General features: G+C 38.8%; 4 protein-coding genes and 1 long non-coding RNA gene across 7 annotated transcripts; 3 read left to right on the forward strand and 2 right to left on the reverse strand.

Annotated features, from left to right (window-relative positions):
* The first annotated feature begins 1,483 nt into the window (after positions 1 to 1,483).
* On the forward strand, positions 1,484 to 3,811 carry ccdc85b (coiled-coil domain containing 85B). Its single transcript, XM_020923572.2, has one exon. It carries the CDS (start codon positions 2,185 to 2,187, stop codon positions 2,785 to 2,787), a length of 603 nt encoding a protein of 200 aa, XP_020779231.1. The 5' UTR covers positions 1,484 to 2,184; the 3' UTR covers positions 2,788 to 3,811.
* A 275-nt stretch (positions 3,812 to 4,086) lies between these two features.
* On the reverse strand, positions 4,087 to 6,850 carry fosl1a (FOS like 1, AP-1 transcription factor subunit a). Its single transcript, XM_055159427.1, is given in 5 exon segments — positions 4,087 to 4,764; positions 4,766 to 5,217; positions 5,294 to 5,401; positions 6,110 to 6,364; positions 6,631 to 6,850. Coding segments are annotated over 5 exon segments (1,005 nt in total). The 5' UTR covers positions 6,727 to 6,850; the 3' UTR covers positions 4,087 to 4,670.
* A 2,074-nt stretch (positions 6,851 to 8,924) lies between these two features.
* On the forward strand, positions 8,925 to 12,748 carry yif1a (Yip1 interacting factor homolog A (S. cerevisiae)). The gene is made up of 9 exons (XM_020923448.2): positions 8,925 to 8,999; positions 9,330 to 9,381; positions 9,490 to 9,731; positions 10,050 to 10,154; positions 10,298 to 10,376; positions 10,450 to 10,507; positions 10,595 to 10,750; positions 12,043 to 12,136; positions 12,294 to 12,748. The coding sequence occupies exons 2-9, from the start codon at positions 9,351 to 9,353 to the stop codon at positions 12,441 to 12,443; spliced, it is 915 nt and encodes a 304-aa protein (XP_020779107.1). The 5' UTR covers positions 8,925 to 8,999; positions 9,330 to 9,350; the 3' UTR covers positions 12,444 to 12,748.
* Positions 12,749 to 13,066: 318 nt separating this feature from the next.
* si:ch211-145o7.3 (forkhead box protein N2) lies at positions 13,067 to 16,836 on the forward strand. 2 transcript variants are annotated; one of them, XM_055158902.1, is made up of 5 exons: positions 13,067 to 13,142; positions 15,146 to 15,795; positions 15,903 to 16,024; positions 16,147 to 16,202; positions 16,491 to 16,836. In XM_055158902.1, the coding sequence occupies exons 2-5, from the start codon at positions 15,184 to 15,186 to the stop codon at positions 16,829 to 16,831; spliced, it is 1,131 nt and encodes a 376-aa protein (XP_055014877.1). In that variant the 5' UTR covers positions 13,067 to 13,142; positions 15,146 to 15,183; the 3' UTR covers positions 16,832 to 16,836. The 2 variants fall into 2 exon arrangements, with proteins under 2 accessions (XP_055014877.1, XP_055014876.1); XM_055158901.1 differs by lacking the exon at positions 13,067 to 13,142 and adding an exon at positions 14,338 to 14,710.
* Positions 13,296 to 19,784, reverse strand: LOC129410530 (uncharacterized). 2 transcript variants are annotated; one of them, XR_008632904.1, is made up of 3 exons: positions 19,636 to 19,773; positions 16,715 to 16,834; positions 13,296 to 13,693 (listed from the first exon to the last, which is right to left on the reverse strand). It is a non-coding gene; the product is annotated as an uncharacterized LOC129410530 (long non-coding RNA). The 2 variants fall into 2 exon arrangements; XR_008632903.1 differs by lacking the exon at positions 13,296 to 13,693 and adding an exon at positions 16,574 to 16,648 and having other exon boundaries at positions 19,636 to 19,784.

Raw genomic sequence — 19,784 nt, forward strand, 5'->3', positions numbered from 1 at the left:
CTAGGTGAAATTTTAGTCTTGTTAAAATGTTTGACTTTAAAAAGGGTGCGGAGTCAAAATCATACCAAGCAGAAAATAAAAATTTCCATTGACTTTGGACGTTCATGGCAGATTATTATATTTTATTCCAATGTTTTATTCTTTTTATACAATGTGAAGTCTTTTTTAGACACATAGATAGATACATTTATAAGATAGGGTTGGTGTAACATGAGTTTGAGGCAACAAGTGAATGAAGCACTAAACTGAAAATCTGAAGTATAAGAAGTGATATATTTCCTTCTGAGGAGAGTCCACATGTGGCAGACATACTCTACAAATAAGCAGCTATGATTCGATTGTCACAAAATCGGATGGTTACCTTATTGTTGTTTAGTCTAATTTGGGTAGTGCCATAACATTAGTCAATATTAGTAGACATTTATTTAGCATTTAAGGCAGTTCTTTGTATTTAAAGGTGCACTGCACTATTGAACTTAAGGATTCTGAGCAATGCAAGGTCGCCTTTCCACAGATCTGACCTGCAATTTTGCCTCACTGGAGTCGCTTGTCCCCATGTAGATAAATACATTTTATGGCATACTGTGTAGTGAATTAACATCTCCATGGAAACGTGTGGCGGATCTTCACCAGAAGTTACACAGTGCATCTTTAAAGAAGCCCTGCCGGTCAAGGTCTCTGACTGACTAATCTGTGAAATCACTGTGATGCGCGCTTTCTCTGGTCACATCTGATCTCTTCCTCCAATAACTAATCCAATGAAAACAAATCCCCGGCCGTAGCAACGCTTAAACTCCTCTGTTCCCCCACCCTCCCGAGTGCTGTGCGCATGTGTCCTTCAATTTTTTAAACAGTGGAGATATGGCAGTCTTTTTGTTAGATGGGCTTATGGCGTTGCCTCATATGACACCCAGACTGTGAACCCATGCACGGCTCACTCTGGCCCAGTTAACACCCTGCATTGTTGTAGCCTCAGTGAAACAATAACGATGGAACACGGAGCGGAAGGATGTGGCTGAATATCTCAGCAAAACGGCATGGAAAGCTGCTGCCCGTCATCATACTCGCATATTTTAAAAAACAGCCAGTGTGAGTGCTCCAAACTGAATGTACCTCCCTACCCCCCTTAAATTATGTCAGAAGAGATGCTAGGGCTCGCGAATGTGTATCACGTTTTGGTCATAACTCCGCATCCGCGCTTCAATTTATTTATACGGACGGTGATCCTGCCCTAAAAAAGTGAATACGCGCCACCGCCATGTTCTGTTAATTCCGGAGATGTTTCAAAATAAAATGTATCTATACCATGGATCTATTAGATCTATACTTGTGTTTAGGGTAATTGAACCTCATTTTAGATTGTGACTGGGTTCGTTCAAAGACGAAATGGAAAATATATTGATTACCTTGATTGTTTATGTTACCTACCATGGCAGACTTACATACCAAAGAAGAGGTTTTATGTTGAATGTTTAAAAAAAACGAGCTGTCCGTTTCCGTGTTGTGGCAAAAGCTGTTCGCTGGATTCAAGGCACATTGGAGCCGAGAAATTGGGAGAAGCGGACATTGTTGTGGTGCTGGCTCTGCTACGGAGGAGCAGTGATAAACGGGTAAAGGACTGAATCGCCCGACTGTCTTTTAACTGGAAACTGTACGCAGTTTGTAAAGATTTCATTGTTGTTTTTACGGACTGCATGTCGAATAGCGGAATAACAGCCTAGTGGGTTATCTACACAAGCAAGCGCGATGTCATTTGCGTAAAAACACATCTGCAGCCTGTTCGCTCGGACTGTTGGACTAAGCCTCAGTAGATCCAAAGGGCCTTTTACATATTGTACAGAAAAAACAATAAAATAGACCACAGTGACAGTATGTAAATTAAGGACAACCTTGGAGGCCTTTTAACTGAGTCTGTCGCTGTGCGTGGATGGCAGATTGACATTAATGGGGATTTGCTGCTACTCAAATTCATCAGGGATTTATGCTGCGCGAATTAGGTTTGATTCGCCACTACAGACAAGGATCACATGTTTTTGCCTGGGTCTTGCCTGCGGGGATCATTTCAGGAACTGTGGCAACTGGAAAACACGGGATGAAGAAAATTACGGATCTATGATGGCTTTGGGCTGCGCACCATTCTGTTAATACACTGAGTCTCAGGGACAAGTGAGTTCATAATCCAAAATGAGCAGCGAAGGTGAGGTATTAAACAGGGAGCTGTCAAAAGTATCTGACGAAGACTTGCTGTCATGCTCCAAAGAAGAGCTGGTGAACCGGCTCCGTAAAGAGGAAACAGAGAAGATTTCAGCACTGGTTCAGCGAGGAAAGCTAATTAAAGAAGTGAATAAACAACTGCAGGGACATCTTCTAGAAATCAGGGAACTAAAAGTAATCAATCAACGCCTACAGGAGGAAAATGTTGAGCTAAGAGACCTTTGCTGTTTCTTGGACGATGACAGACTCAAAGTGAAGAAGCTGGCCCGAGAATGGCAGCTATTTGGGCACCACGCTGCCAAAGTGATGCGAGAGGATCTAGGGGGCTACTTAAAAAAGCTGGCTGATTTGGAGCGCTTACAGGATGGCCTGGTAAAGGAAAACTTGGACCTCAAGGAGCTATGTCTGGTGTTAGAGGAGGAGTGTGTTAGCCGGAGCGACTCCAGTCCTGGAGGCTCCACTGAGCTGAACCTGCCTTGCATGGTGGCCCGAGACCTGGGGGATGGCAGCTCCAGCACAGGCAGTGTTGGAAGCCCGGATCAGCTCCACTTAGTGTGCTCTCCTGATGACTGAAGGCAAAGTTATGTTACCTCCAGGGCAACTAAACAGTAATGTTAACTTTGCTGTGATGGACATGGCAGACACATTTTGGTGCAAAGGCATTAGGGCTTTCTGAATGCTGCTCAATTGGAGTGCCACTGTTTCATATTCAGGACTTTCTTAAAACATTTTGCAGTTGAATTTTCCGTGTTTTTAATGTGTTTTTTCCAAATTATTGATCTTATTTTCAGTGGTATAACAGAGAAATGAAATGGGACCAAATAAGTGGGTCACATATTAATTTGTCTCTGCACTGGGCTAGGCTACACTGGTGGAAGCCTTGTTTCCTTATTGCACTGGAAGATAGCATGGATCTGGTAAATGTTAAAGATCCTTTTCAATCCAGTTTGAGCCATATTTATTCTACTGAAAACAAAAAAAACAAAAAACAATAGCACTGGCATTGATCAGTTGTGATTTAAAAGTTTATTTAGATGCCTGTTAATGTGTAATATTTATGCACTCAGATCCTCAGGACAGGATTGGAGTGTTGTGAGTGCATGATGATCACAGCTTGTTTAACACTCTGAATCACTTCAGGTTTACTGTTGGTGGTGCTTGGTGTGTTGAGATTAACTGGACCTTACCAATGGACCTTTTTTAAGAACTAAAAACAGATCATGCCTCTGACAGACACTTTTTGTATGTGAAATTTAAGTGAATTCTGCGAAGGCTTGTTGGTTTACATTTTCACAGCTACTATTGTTAGGTAATGATGTTTTGGTCACATCTGAATTTTTCATAGATTACTGTTGAGTGCTAAAATAGCAGTCACACAACAACATTGCAATCTTATACATTTTTCTGTAACATGTGCTTGTATTCCCTTTGTAATATTAGGATTATATTGACCTCTGTTTGTTCAAATTTAATATATTACAATTAATAATTGATTTTGTTTGAAGTAGATGCACATAGTTTGAATGAGAAAATACTTGCTTTGTTGTTGGATTATTCTGATAGTTCCATAGAGCTTTAATACAGTGGCTAAATTACACTTTCTACCTTCTTCTGTGTCTTTTTTGTGTAAAAAAAAAAAAAGAACATAAAACATTAGAGGAATGGCTGCTGCACTTAGTCATTCCATTGTTTTCATGAACACACATGCACACTGAAAATTTACTCTCTGATGCTGACGCAATGTTGTTAATACCAGTTTGGTGAGATGTCCACCATCCTTGAAAATGTTTTAGGAAACTGTCCATACTGTAATTGCTAATTGCTAATTTCTTTTGGGTGCATCTATTATTCAAAAATTATTTTCCAAACAACTTGAATTTGTCATGTTTATTTTATCTAAATAGACATTTGTCATGAAGAAACTGTTCAGGCACTGCCTAACAAGCATTTCATCTACCAGAAAAGACTTTATCAAAAATATATTACACTTTGAAAAATAAATATTGTTACAGAATCCATTTGTCATCTATGGTCCAGCCTTAGTGGTCAGTCAATTGGACATATAATTGTAATAAAACAAAACACAGACCTACACATTAGAAGGCACACTGAGTGTTGTAGTCATTGACACTGTTATTCAGTAACACATCTACAATAACCATGTCATTGTCATTAACTGCAGCTTTACATCCCTTAAATTCTGTAATAAATTTCAAAAAAAGTGACTTCATGCATCATATTTAAAAATAGTACAAATCTAGAGTGTAACAAATATATTTAAAAAAATACTAGCACAGTATTACATTTCTGAGTTGAAATAGTTACTGTGAATCTTACTGAAATGCTTTTACGATAATCTGTTCTCAGAAAGCACATTTTAAAAGGACTGATCATTAGTGTTGTCAATGGTGCTATATTTTTATATATCTTTCTGTTTGCTTATTTATTTATTTTTATCAAAGTGTGAGAATAGTTGGGGAGTGCAGTGACTGGTCTGACTGGTCACCACTACTGCTGCTGCGACGATGAGCAATCCCACATGACTGAGCAGCTGGAGCTTGGTGGATATGCGTGTGATGTGCCATGGGAGGAGCTAGAGCTTGCACCGGTATCTAATGCACTTGATGGATAGGTGAAAACCATGCCATATGTGATGGGAGTGAGAGATGGAGTGGAAATCAGGACTGGAGTGTGGAGAGACTCCGACTCAGAGACCACAGTAGATGAAATTGGTTTGGGTGGGATGGTTATCTTTGGTTTGGGTTTCTCTGCCTTGACTGCTGGCTTTGAGGAAGGTCCAGGTCTATTGTCATCATTTGGCTCCACCTTGATGCCCTCCAAACTGGAAAGTGATGGGTGTGGCTCAGAATCGGAATCCGATTCTTCTATTTTACAAATTGGACGGTGAGCCTCCAGAACCAGCTCAAGTTTTTCTTTTTCCTTTTGTAAGTCAGCTATTTCCTTTTGTAAACGAGATTTTTCATCTTCCAGTTGGTCAGTCTCCTAAAATAATAACAATACACAGAATATGATTAATATTATAATAACACTATTGTCAGTTTCAACACAATTTTCTTACATTTTGCAGTGAGTCTGTCAGTTCTCTACGACGGTTGCGACATTTTGCAGCGGCCAGCTTATTCCTTTCTCTTCTTACTCTGCGTCTCTCCAACTCCTCATGGGAGAGCTGAAAAGAACATACACAATTTCAATATTTGAAAAGGGATTGCGTTTCACTCCCTAAAGCCACAGGGCAGAGCACAAATGGAATTTGATCCCTAGTGGAGAAATACTACCACCACGTGTATCCTTTTAGTCATCACAATCATGATGGTTGGGTGATCAAAAACACTGGTTCTTTTGAGGTTTATTTTCAACAAGTGACTTGTTAAATACTATGGCTGATCCAACATTTCCCGCCATTTTCTGGTGAGTCACCCCAGGACCCCTGCAGTGACTCAGGTGTGAGTCATCGACAATGACTCGCCCTAGTGAGTCACATGATGCTTTACTTCCTGTGCCATAAAATTACAACTTCAAGAAAGTGACAGGGTTATGTCTCAATATATCTGATTAAACAGATTATGAAAGGCATTAAGATTATATTAAGGCATCTTAGAGTGTATGCAAGTATATTATGTTATAATATTTACTTCAGAATAAACAATTAAATAAACAATAAATAAATAATTAAAACAAATATTTTTGATTATTTATAGCAATAATTATTACAAAAAATCTAAACTGAAATGAAAATTTGACATTTCATTTATTACTTAAGTATTATTGCTAATATAATAAATTCAACTTGAAATGATTGTGAGAGATACTAAACACTAGTTTAAATGCAGTATTTATATCACATAAAAAACTACAAAACAGTTCTGTGACTTACATGTTCATCATTCCTACGCCTTGTGGATGTGGGGTTTGCTGCTGCTCGTATGACGCCTGGCCTCAAATGGTGAGACTGTGATGGTACAGGCCCCAGAGGCCGCACCCCGGACAGGGATGGGTAAGGAGGCACTGGAGAACGGGAAGGTCCTGCTGAATGCAACAGGGATGGCTGGACTAGCCACTGAAGGTTCTCATTGGTTGTAATAGCATTCAGGCTTGGAACAAACTGACTGCTGCCAGCCATTGTGAATTTCTGTCAAACATAGAAAAATACACTGTAAGAGAGTTGAGACTGGCTTTAATTAGCCTTTATCATAGGTTCCGATTAAAGTTAGCCATGCCTTAACATGACATAATTGGTTGATCAACAAGTTTGACCTTCTCAGTGTAATTTTGAGCATAGCCCACATAGCCAAGTACATGCCTAAATATATATATATATATATAAAAAAAAAGATTCATTTGAAAACAGACTTTTGTTGATTTTGCCTAGGTCTAATAAAATACAGGTTCACCTACCTGCTCCTGTGTATTTGATGTGCTTCCCAGTGATACAGAGCTGCTGCTGCTGTAGACAGGTTCTCCTCTCCCTTGATTCCCAAAGTTTCGATACATCCTTTCTGGTTAAAGTAAAAGGAAATTATATCCAGGTGGTATTTATAAGTTTCACGTCAGCTGTAATTAGGCCTACTTTCAGGTCAAGTCTTGTGTGTCAAACTTCGGGCAAGCCCACCTTATTGCGGTAGAGTCTAAAAAGCTTCTTATTGCGGGGGGACTAGGAAGAAACCAATAGTGTCCTTTTTCAAAAATGTCCAAAAAACGTCCAAAAATGATTTTTAGACCATCTTTTTGTCTTTAGCAATGCTCTGAAAAGCCGTCGTCTGGAAATGATTGTAAAGTTATAAACCCTTAAAGCGCTCCGCCGCTTTTCCACGCCCCTCTCCTTTTTACGGGAAATAGTGTTGTCTGGAATCTCTCACGAACTTTACCACGTGCTGTGACGTCATTGACCATATTTGGCGAATGCTTCCTCCCCAAAACAGCACGAGGGATTCCTCAATCTTTACATGAAACTGAACAGCCTTGCTCAATGGAAATACGCTGTAGTGTAGGCTTTTCTAGAGAATGTGTAGTGAAGTATAGGCCCACCTGGCTTAGTTACATTTTAAAAACAAATTTCACTGATCCATATAGTGAAATTACTTAGTTGGATCCAGTTTTCAAAAATACTTTGAGAAGAGTTCCTCATAACAAAGAAAGTAGAGTATTAAAAATCTCTAAATAATAAGAGTAGCACAAACGCACAAGTGACTATATCCTACAGTCACTATAGGCTAATTTTGACAAAATTGTATGGTAGTAGACCACTGTGTTGGGGGCATGTTTCAGATTTTCTAGTGGTTTCGGCACCACATCAGTGTGCATGCTTATGGTAGTGAGTCAGGTCTCTGCCACAGATTATTTTGCCAACACTTTCTATGATTTTCTTCCAGTAGTAAACCTGCAGATATGTGAATGATGAATCCAAAAGTGTTAGTCGTCCTCAGCAGCTGCTGATTTACAGTCCCTTGGGACAAAGTTTCTGGCAAAAGTTGTTCTCTCTGGTGCTGACTCTTGTACCAACAGCAATATGGTGAATGTGTTTTAAGCATTTTATGTTATCCTCACTAATGTATAATATGTCAATAATAAAAAGCAGTAAGATGGACAAAGGAAGTGTTTAATAACTTGTACGCCTACTTTGTCAGCAAAAGCAGTTGAAAAAGCTAGTGGCCTTGCCTCTGTCGACTGCTTGTTTCATTTTCTACTATCATATTTCAGATTACAACAACACACTGTGTAATAAGAATGGCACATGTGGGATGTTTTCTTTTGTGGTGTACTTGACAATATCAATAGAAGATATATGGGATAAGGGTGAGCGTCATTTGACTAAAGCTCCAGGAATGCAGTGATGACACGCTTCTTTCAAACACATCATGGCCATGTTAATGCCCTGTCATTTTATTTGAAATAAACCATTTGTGTGTAATAGTTTAATCATTTTGTTAGTTTTTTATTTTAGTTTAGATACTTTTAAGCCCTTGTAAAGCTATACATAAAATGAAGTATTAATGTTTAGTGTTTAAGTATTTATGTGTTATAGAGTAGAAGTGGCTACTCTTTTAGTCATTGGGATTGAGCAGTTGAATACACTTGACATCAATGTAAATGTCCCTGTTTGGGAACAGCTCATTTTGAAGCACAGAGCCAGGTGGCAATACACATAGGCCCATGAATCTATAATTAGAACTTATCTTTAGTATTAAATCTTATTGTACTGTACTTCTAATGCAGACCAAGGCATCGTATGGCTCCCAGGCCACATACAGCCCTTCGGGTGACTCTGACCAGCGCCTTTAAGCTAATTCAGAATTACAAAATAAACATATTTTAGAATTGTACCTCATGCCTGGACTAAAGCTGCATTGCTTTTATTTTAGACGTGTTTTTTTAAATGACTTTTTTTTTTTTTATAAGGCAACATCAGTTTTTCATTGCCTCATAACATATACTTACCAGTCTTACCAGCTTGGCAAAACAATCCTATTTCACTGCTTTTTATAAAGAAATACAATTAATATTATACAGAATTAACTTAAGCATTTTGGCCCGATCCTCTACAATTTCTCATTTTCTCATGTGCCCCCATGGAAAAAAAATAATTGCCCACCCGTTCTAATGCATAGGCTATACATACTGTACATGGAGCTAGTTTGCCACGCAGGCACAGCGCGGGCAGCCAATCAGAAAGTACGAAGGCAGAAGTTGACCAATCCCTGCAGAGAGGAGGCGGAACAGAACCACAGTAGCCACGAAGCTATCTTCAAGCGGCGCTAGCTGCGCAGGTAAGTGTAGTCTTTGTGCCCGTATATTTTATTACTTTTACACAAAATCTGTATGCTGACTTTGCATGTATCAGTTTTGTAGATGTATTTACGCATACAAAGCAAAGGAATCTTAACAAAATAGGTTAATATAGAAACTTGCCCTGCCTGCTAAAGTTGTTAGCACTAACCAAGCATGTTGACTAACTTAAATTTAGGCCAATTTTTTTTCCCGTTGTTCTCAAAAATTATGCTAAACCTTACAAATGTATGTGTGATTTTGGTTGTAGCACAACAATTATTCCATATGGGCCTTGTAACAACTTTGATTTGTTTACGTGTCACTTTCAGCTACGCTAGAAAAACTACAAGATGGACTTGCCACACCATGGATACAGATCAAGTAAGCCACTTCATTTGAGACACACACGCACACAAAAAAAAAACTATAGTTTTTGAATATCTATAATATGTCAATATAATTCTAAAATCCATGTTTTATCATTTATAGCTAAACAAAGGACTCGTGGGGGTCCCCCTTCGTCGGACTCTGTATTGTTTGATGACACAAGCTCCACTGCCCCAATGAATAGTCAAGGTTACTATACTCCTGGGTACAGTATGGGAGGTACATCAACTGACATGCAAGGGGGTCCTGGCGTGAACAACCTTTTTACTGACCCAGTGGCCAATGCTGCAATGATGTATGGTTCATCTTTAGCTAACCAAGGAAAGGATATGGTAAACAAAGAGGTAAGAACATTAATAAAGCAGTATGAACATTTGTTTTATGTAGCTTAGTACTATTTTTGTGATCTTACACAGTAGGTTGGCCTTCTGTTGTTAACTACAACATGGTTCTGCTATAAAAATCAAATATGCTTGTTCTGTGACTGAATTATTTTATGTACAGTTGCAATCTAATATGCCTGCTGGTTAATTTGATACATACCTTGGTGACTCATAGTAAATGTCATGCCAATTTTTACATGTTGTACAAAATGAATCTGTGACTCATCATATTGCTTCAGGCTTACCAATATTTAAGCAACTATTTTCTTTGCTTTTCAGATAAGTAGATTCATGTCTGTGAACAAGCTGAAATACTTCTTTGCTGTTGATACCAAATATGTAATAAAGAAGCTTATGATCCTCATGTTTCCCTATACACATCAGGTAATTTGAGATTGGCTGAATATAAAACCATTATAATTTCTGATAATTATTTCTAATGATGATTATATACTAACCAAGGTTCACTGCATGTATCGATCCATCGATGTTCTTAATAATGAATGTTGTTACTTCTTTCTTTTTAGGACTGGGAAGTTCGATACCACCGTGACAGCCCTTTGACTCCAAGGCAGGATGTTAATGCACCTGATCTTTATATACCAAGTAATTAAAACAAGGAAAAGTAGAAAACACACACAAATATGTTAATTAATGCTTCTTTTACATTGTCCTGTAGCAATGGCTTTCATCACATATATTTTACTTGCTGGAATGGCCTTGGGAATTCAAAAAAGGTGTTTGACTGTTCTATATCACATTTATACTTACTTACGGTATGGAAGGTTAGTGACTGATCTTTTGGGGGCTTTTTTCACCTGTAGGTTTAGTCCAGAGGTTCTTGGTTTGTGTGCCAGCACTGCCCTTGTGTGGATCATCATTGAGGTGTTGGTGATGCTGTTGAGCTTGTATCTACTTACAGTCCACAGTGACCTGTCAACATTTGATTTAGTGGCATACAGTGGATACAAATATGTTGGGTAAGTATACTAAGTCAAGTCTAAAAAAAAGTGTTTAAAGTTATTTTGACAGATTTCTCTCTCTCTCTCTCTCTCTCTCTATATATATATAGAGTACAACTGCTATATATCTATATCTATCTATATATATATATATAAATATATATAAATAAATAAATATATATATATATATATATATATAAAATTATTATTTGTTTTGGTGGGATAGCTCCTGAGGTAAAATTCATCATAATTTACACAGGTCTAGTGGCCATTTGTGAAGAACTGTAGAAAACAAAAAGTTGTAAAATAAGGGAAGTACTAGTGAGGTCCTCCACGTATGTCAACTGTCATCAGTTTCATTCAAATTTCAAGGATAATTTACACACAAGGAAGATGTGAGGGACTGACCAGTTTAGCTGTTTTCATGCTGACACCAATTGTTCAGAATCCAGAGCAACCAATTGCTCAATATATAGAGACGATTTTGACTATTTTCCCCAAATTATGTAATTTACTAAAAATGAACCCACAGTAATTTTTTTTAACCTCAAGCCTAAAAGAGCAGCAAGTCAGCCAAAACAAAATATTGACTTAAGATGGAGATTTAAGGCCGATAGCCAATAAACTAAAATGACCAGGCAAAATTTTAGCCAAATCTTAAATCTAATGGTGTTAACTAGTGATGGGCAAATGAAGCTTCAAGACGCATTGAAGCCTTTCATCCAATTGGTTCACTCTAGCGCAAAGCTTCTTGAAGCTTCATGTGCTCTAACAGGACATCTACTGGACACAAAAATATCAGTTGACATGAATTTGAAGTGTGTGACATTTTGCAGAAAGCCTGTGAATAAAACTGTCAGCAAAATAAAGAAGTATGCAAAACATGTATACTGTAGTGATGGCAGTGTACTGTGTATCTATATACTGGCAGTATGGAAAATGATTATTTGTAAATGATGAAAATGGAAATCGCAGCAAAATCCGAACCATTTCCTGAATCAGTCATGTGTAACAGCCGGGCAGCGAGGCTTCGGACGTCATCATTTTCAGCTCCTCCCCTAAATGAAGCAAGCCTCGATACGCGCATCGCGGAAACGCCCCCTCCGTACTCGACACACGCTTCGAAGCCTCGATACGGAACGTCACATCACTGGTGTTAACTGTGTTTTAGAGAAATTAGCAGTTCAACCTGTCACATGACTTCTGCATGGATAAATCTACCATATCTAAAACTGTCTTGAGTTTTGGGAGATGTCCAATAATAAGATTGTGATTAATTAATTTGTTTGTTTTATTCCCCCACCTCTCAGGATGATCTTCACAGTGCTGTGTGGTTTACTCTTTGGCAGTGATGGTTATTATGTGGCCCTGGCATGGTCGTCCTGTGCTCTTATGTTTTTTATAGTAAGTTGAGGAATTAGCAAATAGTGGATAATCATGCAGCATTTTTAAGAACATAAGATATTGTTAATTCTAAAACATTTAACACATGGAGAAAAACTGTGTTTGCCAAGTTTTTTACTCTGGTTTCAGTTTAAAATTGTAATTTTTTTCTTCATAGGTTCGGTCTTTGAAGATGAAAATTATTCCTTCCACAGACTCTATGGGGACGGGAGGTGCCAAACCTCAGCTTCGACTTTATATTACTGTTGCTACTGCTGTTTTTCAGCCAATCATAATTTACTGGTTAACCTCTCACTTGGTCAGGTGACTGCGAGACCCCCAAATTATGAAATTCCAAGATGTCTGTACAACTACATTTGTTGGAAGTGAGTGATATTTGTCTAATTGTACATATACATTTTGTTTCTGAATGGAATACATAATAGAGTACAACTGCCAAATTTAGAGTAGGGAGAAAACATTTTGTGGAAAGTTTTATTCGATTTGTACTCCCTCCCCCATTTACTTAACCAAATACTTTGATTATCTGTTGCTTTATTCCTAAAGTCAGCTACATTTTCAAGCATGGTAATGTTTTGTATCAAGAAAATAAACTTGTGTTACTATAATACATTTTTTCTGTACTGTGTTATGAAATTTTTGTGTATGAATATTAAATTGTTTTTGTGAATGTCTGTTAAAAAACTAAGTGCAGTTAAATTTAAACAGTTTTTGTCTACATTCTCTTGAGCTTTGATTGGATGTTGATTGAGCATTTTTGTAAGCATAGTGCAATTACTGACTTATATGTATGTAAAGGTCTGTCCCCCCCATTGAATTGTTTCTACAAATATGAGTCGGAGTGTCTATTTGCACCCTGGGTGTTAATGGTTTAATGGACACGATTCTTCTATTTACACCCATCTCAAGAAAGAAGGGATTGGTGACGTGTGTGCTGACGTCGTTTCCTGTGAAAAGTGCGGGAAGCTGGATTTGAGAACCCAAAGAAATTAAATTCAAAACGAAGGTAGGGTAAGGTAAAAAGTAAGTCGGTGTTGCTACAAAATATATTTGCAATGCCTGTCCGACCATTACGATTTGGGTAATTAAGTTGAAAGCATCACCGCATCATGAGCAGTTTATTTAGCTTGTGCGTTGTATAGCTAGCGGTTATGCTTGTTGATCTGTCTATTCAGTTCAAGTACAGCCTCGAGTAAGATAATGGTAATATTAAAAGTGGTTCAAATGTAAGCATTTGGCCCTCGTAAGCACCAGAACTACTATAGAGCGATATCAGCCCTTTTGAGATTATGTTTTTAATGCATCTTTGCACACAAAAAGAAAACCTAACGTCACAAAGCTAATTTACATAAAATACCCGCCGAAACAAACAGTTCATGTCCAGCGCATCTCTTTATTCAACCATTTCAATAAAGTAATTTCACTCATGTACAGGCATTTAATCTACGTCGGCTCCAGGCAAATTCTCCCTTACGCGTGTGCTGTCCTCTTCATCACGCAGCAGTCCAGCCTTTCCAAACCCGTTGGTTATCGTGGATTTTTTCACATGGCTCCACGCTGTCACAATGCATGATATAGTGTCAGTACAGGTTCACCTAATACAGTACGCACATTGAGTAGGGCCCCGTAAACCAATAGAAGCCCATTACCTTGGCGTTACCCCTTCTCGCATACGTTGCGTGGACCCATAGACCGTATGCGCCTCTTGCTGCTCCCATGCGCCGCGTGTTTTCCCGTACAGCGCATGGACCGTGCCTCTTACCGTGCGCCTCTAAACCAAACCAGAACTAAACCAGAACTAAAACCAGGACTAAAACCAGGACTAAATCAGAACTAAACCAGAAGTAAAACCAGGACTAAACCAGGACTAAAACCAGAACTAAAACCAGGACTAAATCAGAACTAAACCAGAACTAAAACCAGTTCTAAACCAGGACTAAAATCAAGACTAAAACCAAGTCTAAACCAGGATTGAAACAAGATTTAACCGGGACTAAACCATTAGGCGCCGACTGCGATTGATTGATCGATAGTTCCGCATCATTTTGAGTAAAAAAAACATCAGATATAACTGATTTTCACTGGGCTGGTGCATTTATGTTTGTACTGTCAGTGATTTTTGTTTTGTTTAATAAATAACCTGGGTGTAAATAGCATTTTTGTCTAGGAACACCCGGGTGCCCTTCTATGTGCCACGCTTAATACTAATACTAATACACACATAGGGCTATTTGCCCTATGTGTAAATAACAATGTTAACTGTTTACACCCAGGGTGCAAATAGCATCTGCCAATATGAGTAGTGCCATGTCATGAAAGTGTAACTATGTTATATTGAAGACTCATACAGATTATGTGAGGACTTTTGAACGAATGTCTGTGTCGGGAGCGCGCTCCTGTGAACGCGCCACTCCCGCGTCTTGTGCGTTTCCATGGAGACAACAGAAGGCAACAAACCCCAGGCCGCGCAAGGAGCGGACTCAGAGTCATTTAGACCATAAGGCGACTCAAAGTGGAAAACTTAAAGGACATTTAAGTTGGGACATCTGTTTGTGTTACTTTCTTTGTTAGTTGGTAAGTATAGATGAAGTTTACTTTCTGAGCGTAATCGATTTTCTTACCTGTAAGAGATTAGGCGGCCCAATGAAACTTTATATTATTCCGCCATTAGCACATTGCTTGCTGAAAGCCATGCGGTATTTCTGGTTATTTGTTATTTTAACTGTTATCTTGTCTATGCTATTTTTCTAAGTTTTGGAGTTTTGCAGTCAGTTGCTTTTTGGAACAAATTATGCAGGCGTTGATGTAGCGTTACAAAATAACTGGACTTTGAACGACAGTAGATGTGCATTTTAAGGAGTTGGCTAACATTTAACTTATTAAAAGAGGTAAATGGTGAATATTTTATAACTGTTTAAGGCCACTAATGTAGGCTTTTGCACGTAGAGCAACTTACACAGTAGGCATACCCTATAAGATACTAAACCTGAAACCTTTTCGTTTTTGCAGGTGTGCACTTTGACCAGTGTGGAATTCTCACTTGTAAGATGGAGCATACCCCGCATTCACTGTTAACTTCTTCTCCCAATGATCCCACCACACTCACGGTCACGGAGCCTTTTTCCTCCTCACCCCAGCACACCTTCACCAGCAGCCGATTGTCACTACCACTGTCCCCCACCTCTTTTCCTCCCTCTCCAAACACACTTTCTCCAGCAACAGCAGAGTCTACTCACTCTTCCTTGCCTCTTTCTTATTGCACAACTCAAACTATTGAAGAACAATCTATACAAAGTGTGAGCCCTGCACACATTTCTGACCAAGATGACCTGACTTGTCTTAGTTGGCTGCATCAGCGGTGCAATTTGCTACCTCTTCAGCCTCTTCACAAAGTTACACCACTGCCCCAAATTGAGTCATCTGAGTCCAGTTGCTCCATATCTCAAGTCTCATCCAAGCCACCGTATTCTTTTAGCAGTCTAATATTCATGGCCATTGAAGACTCACCTGGCAAAAAGCTACCTGTAAAGGATATCTATGAATGGATTGTGAATAATTTCCCTTACTATAGAACTGCCACCGGGGGATGGAGAAACTCTGTCCGTCACAATCTGTCTCTAAGTAAAAGCTTTCGCCGCATCCAGAGGGACAAGAGTCAAGTGAGTATTTTATCTGTACTCTTGATTTAATCATTATAGAAAATACTTTATTTTGTTTAATTATTTTGTTATAAACCTATTATATTTTGTCTTCATTTGTATTTCAGTCTGTAGGAAAAGGCTCTCTATGGTGTGTTTGCCCTGAGTATCGACCAGCCCTTCTTGAGGTTTTAAGAAAGACTCATAGTTATCACAGCACGAACAGTAACTTGATCAATAAGCCTGAGTTGTGAGTATGATTCACTGTAATAAGTTTTATTATAATCCACTTATTGTTGTTACCTTGCTATACAAATATTGCTTGGTAACAAATTATAAATGTTAAAAGAGTTCAATTTTTTTCCCCCTCAGGTTTGAAGAGGGTGATTATGGTTGTCTTTCTATATGTGACACTGTGGAAATAGCAGGTCAGTCACGGTACAGCCTGTACAATTTGGTACTGCATAAATTAGTAACAGCTTTTCTTGACATTTTAATAACATGCCACATTTTTCCCTCTTTGCTGCTTTCCCAGTATGCAACATTGTGCATGTGTTTGTGCTCTGTTGGCATAGCAGCAACCTTTTATAACCTAGACAACAGCGCAAATGCTTAGCTTGTCTTCTTTGTACTCTTTATATTCTTGCACCTGACATATAGATGTGCACACTTGGCATAGCAACTGTTTTAAGCAATTTCCTTTTTTATCTTTACAGATTCTCTTTCAGATAGCATTCTCCTATCCAACCCCCAAACCTTGTGTACAGAAAACTCCAACTTTTCTGAAAACCAGACTTGCCATTTAAGCCCAGATCATGAGGAACTGGTCACCATGGAGTCCATAGATTATCAACAGGAGGAGGTGTGTGAAGAGCTGGAGAAAGACCCATTGTCAGACAGTGGCTACATTGAGTTACACTACTATCACACTCAGGAGTACCTGGTGCTACCCGGTGACCATCAGCTGGACCTGGAGACTGTAGAGATTTTGCAGCTCGATGCTGAGGCCCAAGAAGCCGCTGGATCATTGTTGGATCTGGCTGGTGGTGGATATTAGAATCTGTAAGAATGTAAATAGTTTGGTCAAATTCACTGCTTCCCTGGGTGAAGCAGACACTGCCCCAAGGCTTATGTATTTCAAGATTATATTTTAGTACTGGGATCGGTGTTATATCAGCGCCAATAATGTATTTCTGATATTGGAGGATTTTTCCACATATTGAATATTTAGCCAATATTTGGCTAAGTTGCCCCAGTCTGTGTGGCCCATGTGTGTTCTCAGTTGGAAATAGAAGTAATTAGGCTAAAAACAATCCTACAGTCATACAGCAAATTATTTTATATCCCAGAAAAAATACGTTGTATGAAAGTGAAAAGTTAATTTGTGAACTTTGCTATTTTAATTTGTTGGCCTTTTTATGGATTTTGAAATCTTAATATCAGTATCTGCATATATGATTATTGGTCATAGCAGTTATTTAGAAAATATATAAATAGTAAAATTAGTATTCAGGCACTTACAATGCATTTTATTTTACCGAGCGCCAGAGGCTGGCGAAGGGCCTATGAGTATCGCAAAGCGATGCTCCAAGTGGCCCGAAAGTGAAATGGCGTGACGTGATTTGCCCGTAGTGACCAGGGACCCTCGCCATCACATAGCAATGCGCCAGAGGTTTCCGAAAATGTATAGTTTGTCGGCCAAAAAAAAGCAGAACATTGTTCTCGTATCAGAATATTATTAGGCCTAAGCCCCGACAGGGCGTAGGGCCTATTGCTTCCACTTAGTGGAGCGAATGGGGAGCGACGTGCGCATGGGCGAACGTGACATGACGACATGCAACTTTGTCCTCGGTCGCCCCCAGCACGAACAGCAGTATCCCAGTAACCCACTACCAAGGCCTGAGCCATATTTACTACTGCTAAAATGAATGGAAGTCAATGGAAGGTGATTGGCGACCCCAACGAGATGGTTAATGATGAGCGCGTCAGTGTCCGTCACTCACCAATGACCCCACTGTGACATGGGGAAGATCAAGAGCTTTCAAAAAACTTATAATATGCTGTTCTAATGTTTTCGGATATATTGTTTTTGCTCGAATTATTATTATTAGGGCCTATTGCTTCCGCTACGCGGAGCGAATGGAGAGTGACGTGCGCATGTCCAAATGAGAGAGGATGGCATGCAACTTTGTCCTCGGTCGCCCCCGGCACGAACAGCAGTATCCCACACCAAGGCCTGAGCCATATTTACTACTGCTAAAATGAATGGAAGTCAATGGAAGGCCATGGGCGACCTATGCCAGATTGGGAGACGTCCCAGTCAACTTTGTTGTAGAGCCACGAAATTTGGTACACACATTCTTCATGTGAAGACAAAAAAAAATTAATTGTTATGGCCACACACCCTGATAAACCAGAAGGCGGCCATCTTGGATTGAAGTTTGAGTCCGCATTTTTGTTGACGTTGCTTTTTAATGCACTCCTCTGAAGGCGCTTCACCCACAGGGCTGAAAATCACCGTACATCATCTAGAGAAGTGGAACATCTAAAGTTATCCAATTTATGTTGAGTTAATGTGAAAATTATTAATTGGTGCAGTAGCGCCCTCTATAGATTGAAACTAAATTTAATATGGAAGAAAATCATTTGTTCCCAAATAGTTGTTCAAAAATTTCTGAAATTTTGCACAAAATTCCATTTTGGCATCCTGATCCAAAAGTCAGTGACACCCATGTTTTTTATGGCGTTCCCATAGCGATGACATAAACTCTCCATTGGTAAAATTGACTAATTCTGGCACAAACTTTGGCCAATTTCATTCAAATCTTAATTGTGGGTTCACACCTCGACCCTGAACAGATTGATGTAAGAAAATACAAAAGTGGGTACTATAGAACCCCCTAGAAAATTTGAATAGAACAATAACATTTTATTTGTCATAGATACACAAAATTTGGTATCCACATTTGTGACATGGTATTGATTAAAAAGCTCAATGACGCCCAAACCCCATTTACATTGTGTTGCCATGGCAACAAGCCAAAATTCTATTCTATTCTATCTAATTCAAATTTTGGCATAGCCAAACCAAATTTGGTAGCCAGATGCATCATGGCAATAGGAACAAAAATGTATAATGTGACCACGCCCCTTTACAAACCAAAAGTCTGCCATCTTTTTTTGTTTTGTTTTGTTTGTTTTTTTGCAAAATTTTGAAAATTGCAGGGTCATATTAATATTTACAGGGCTATGGTTAGGGTAAGGTTTAAGATAAGGGTTATTAGGGTCAGTGTGAGGCGCAGCGTTTTGAGGGGCACAGTGTTTTGAGGGGCGCGGCGTTTGCGGGGCGCGGCATAGGCGCGCGCGAGGGCCGACCATTGCCGCTTGCGGCTATATTTATTTTTATTTATTTTTATGAAAACATGTTTAAGTTCTATTTTGCTTTGAGTTATACAAAAGCACTGGGATGAAGTACACAATTTTAACTTAAAAGTATTAAGGCATGTATGCAAAAGGTATGTTATAATTATATTTCTATTTTCAGTAATTTCAATAATTAGATCATAAATAAATAGATTCAACACATTTGGGGAAAATTCATTTCATCCAGGATAAATTGTTGGTACTTTTTGTCACCAGTCTGAATTGTTTAGGCTATGAGCTTTCACGTTTAATAGATCTGAATTATGTTATGTTGTTTTGGAGAGAGACTAATGCTACTTGCTCTATTTCCAGAGGTGTCAATGTAATTCACTGCCATTTACAATTTACTTTTTCTGCTGAAAAGAAACTGTTCGTTGGCATGCAATAAAAAATATTTTTATCCAGCACATGCATTCTTTTTGCGTTTGTTGTGCTTACCTAAAAATAAATGTAGTAAATACTGCCACCTGTGTTCAGCGAAGGAGGTGAGCTCATGGGGTGAACTGCTCTAGCCTGATCGTTTGTATAAATGCAAAATGTCTGACCTGATGATTTACATTTCCAGTTGAGTATTCGCCATGTTACAT

This window comes from Boleophthalmus pectinirostris, unplaced genomic scaffold (genome assembly GCF_026225935.1).
Source record: "Boleophthalmus pectinirostris isolate CB_2022bp ecotype Guang Dong unplaced genomic scaffold, ASM2622593v1 HiC_scaffold_23, whole genome shotgun sequence".
NCBI classification, from domain to species: Eukaryota; Metazoa; Chordata; class Actinopteri; order Gobiiformes; family Gobiidae; genus Boleophthalmus; species Boleophthalmus pectinirostris.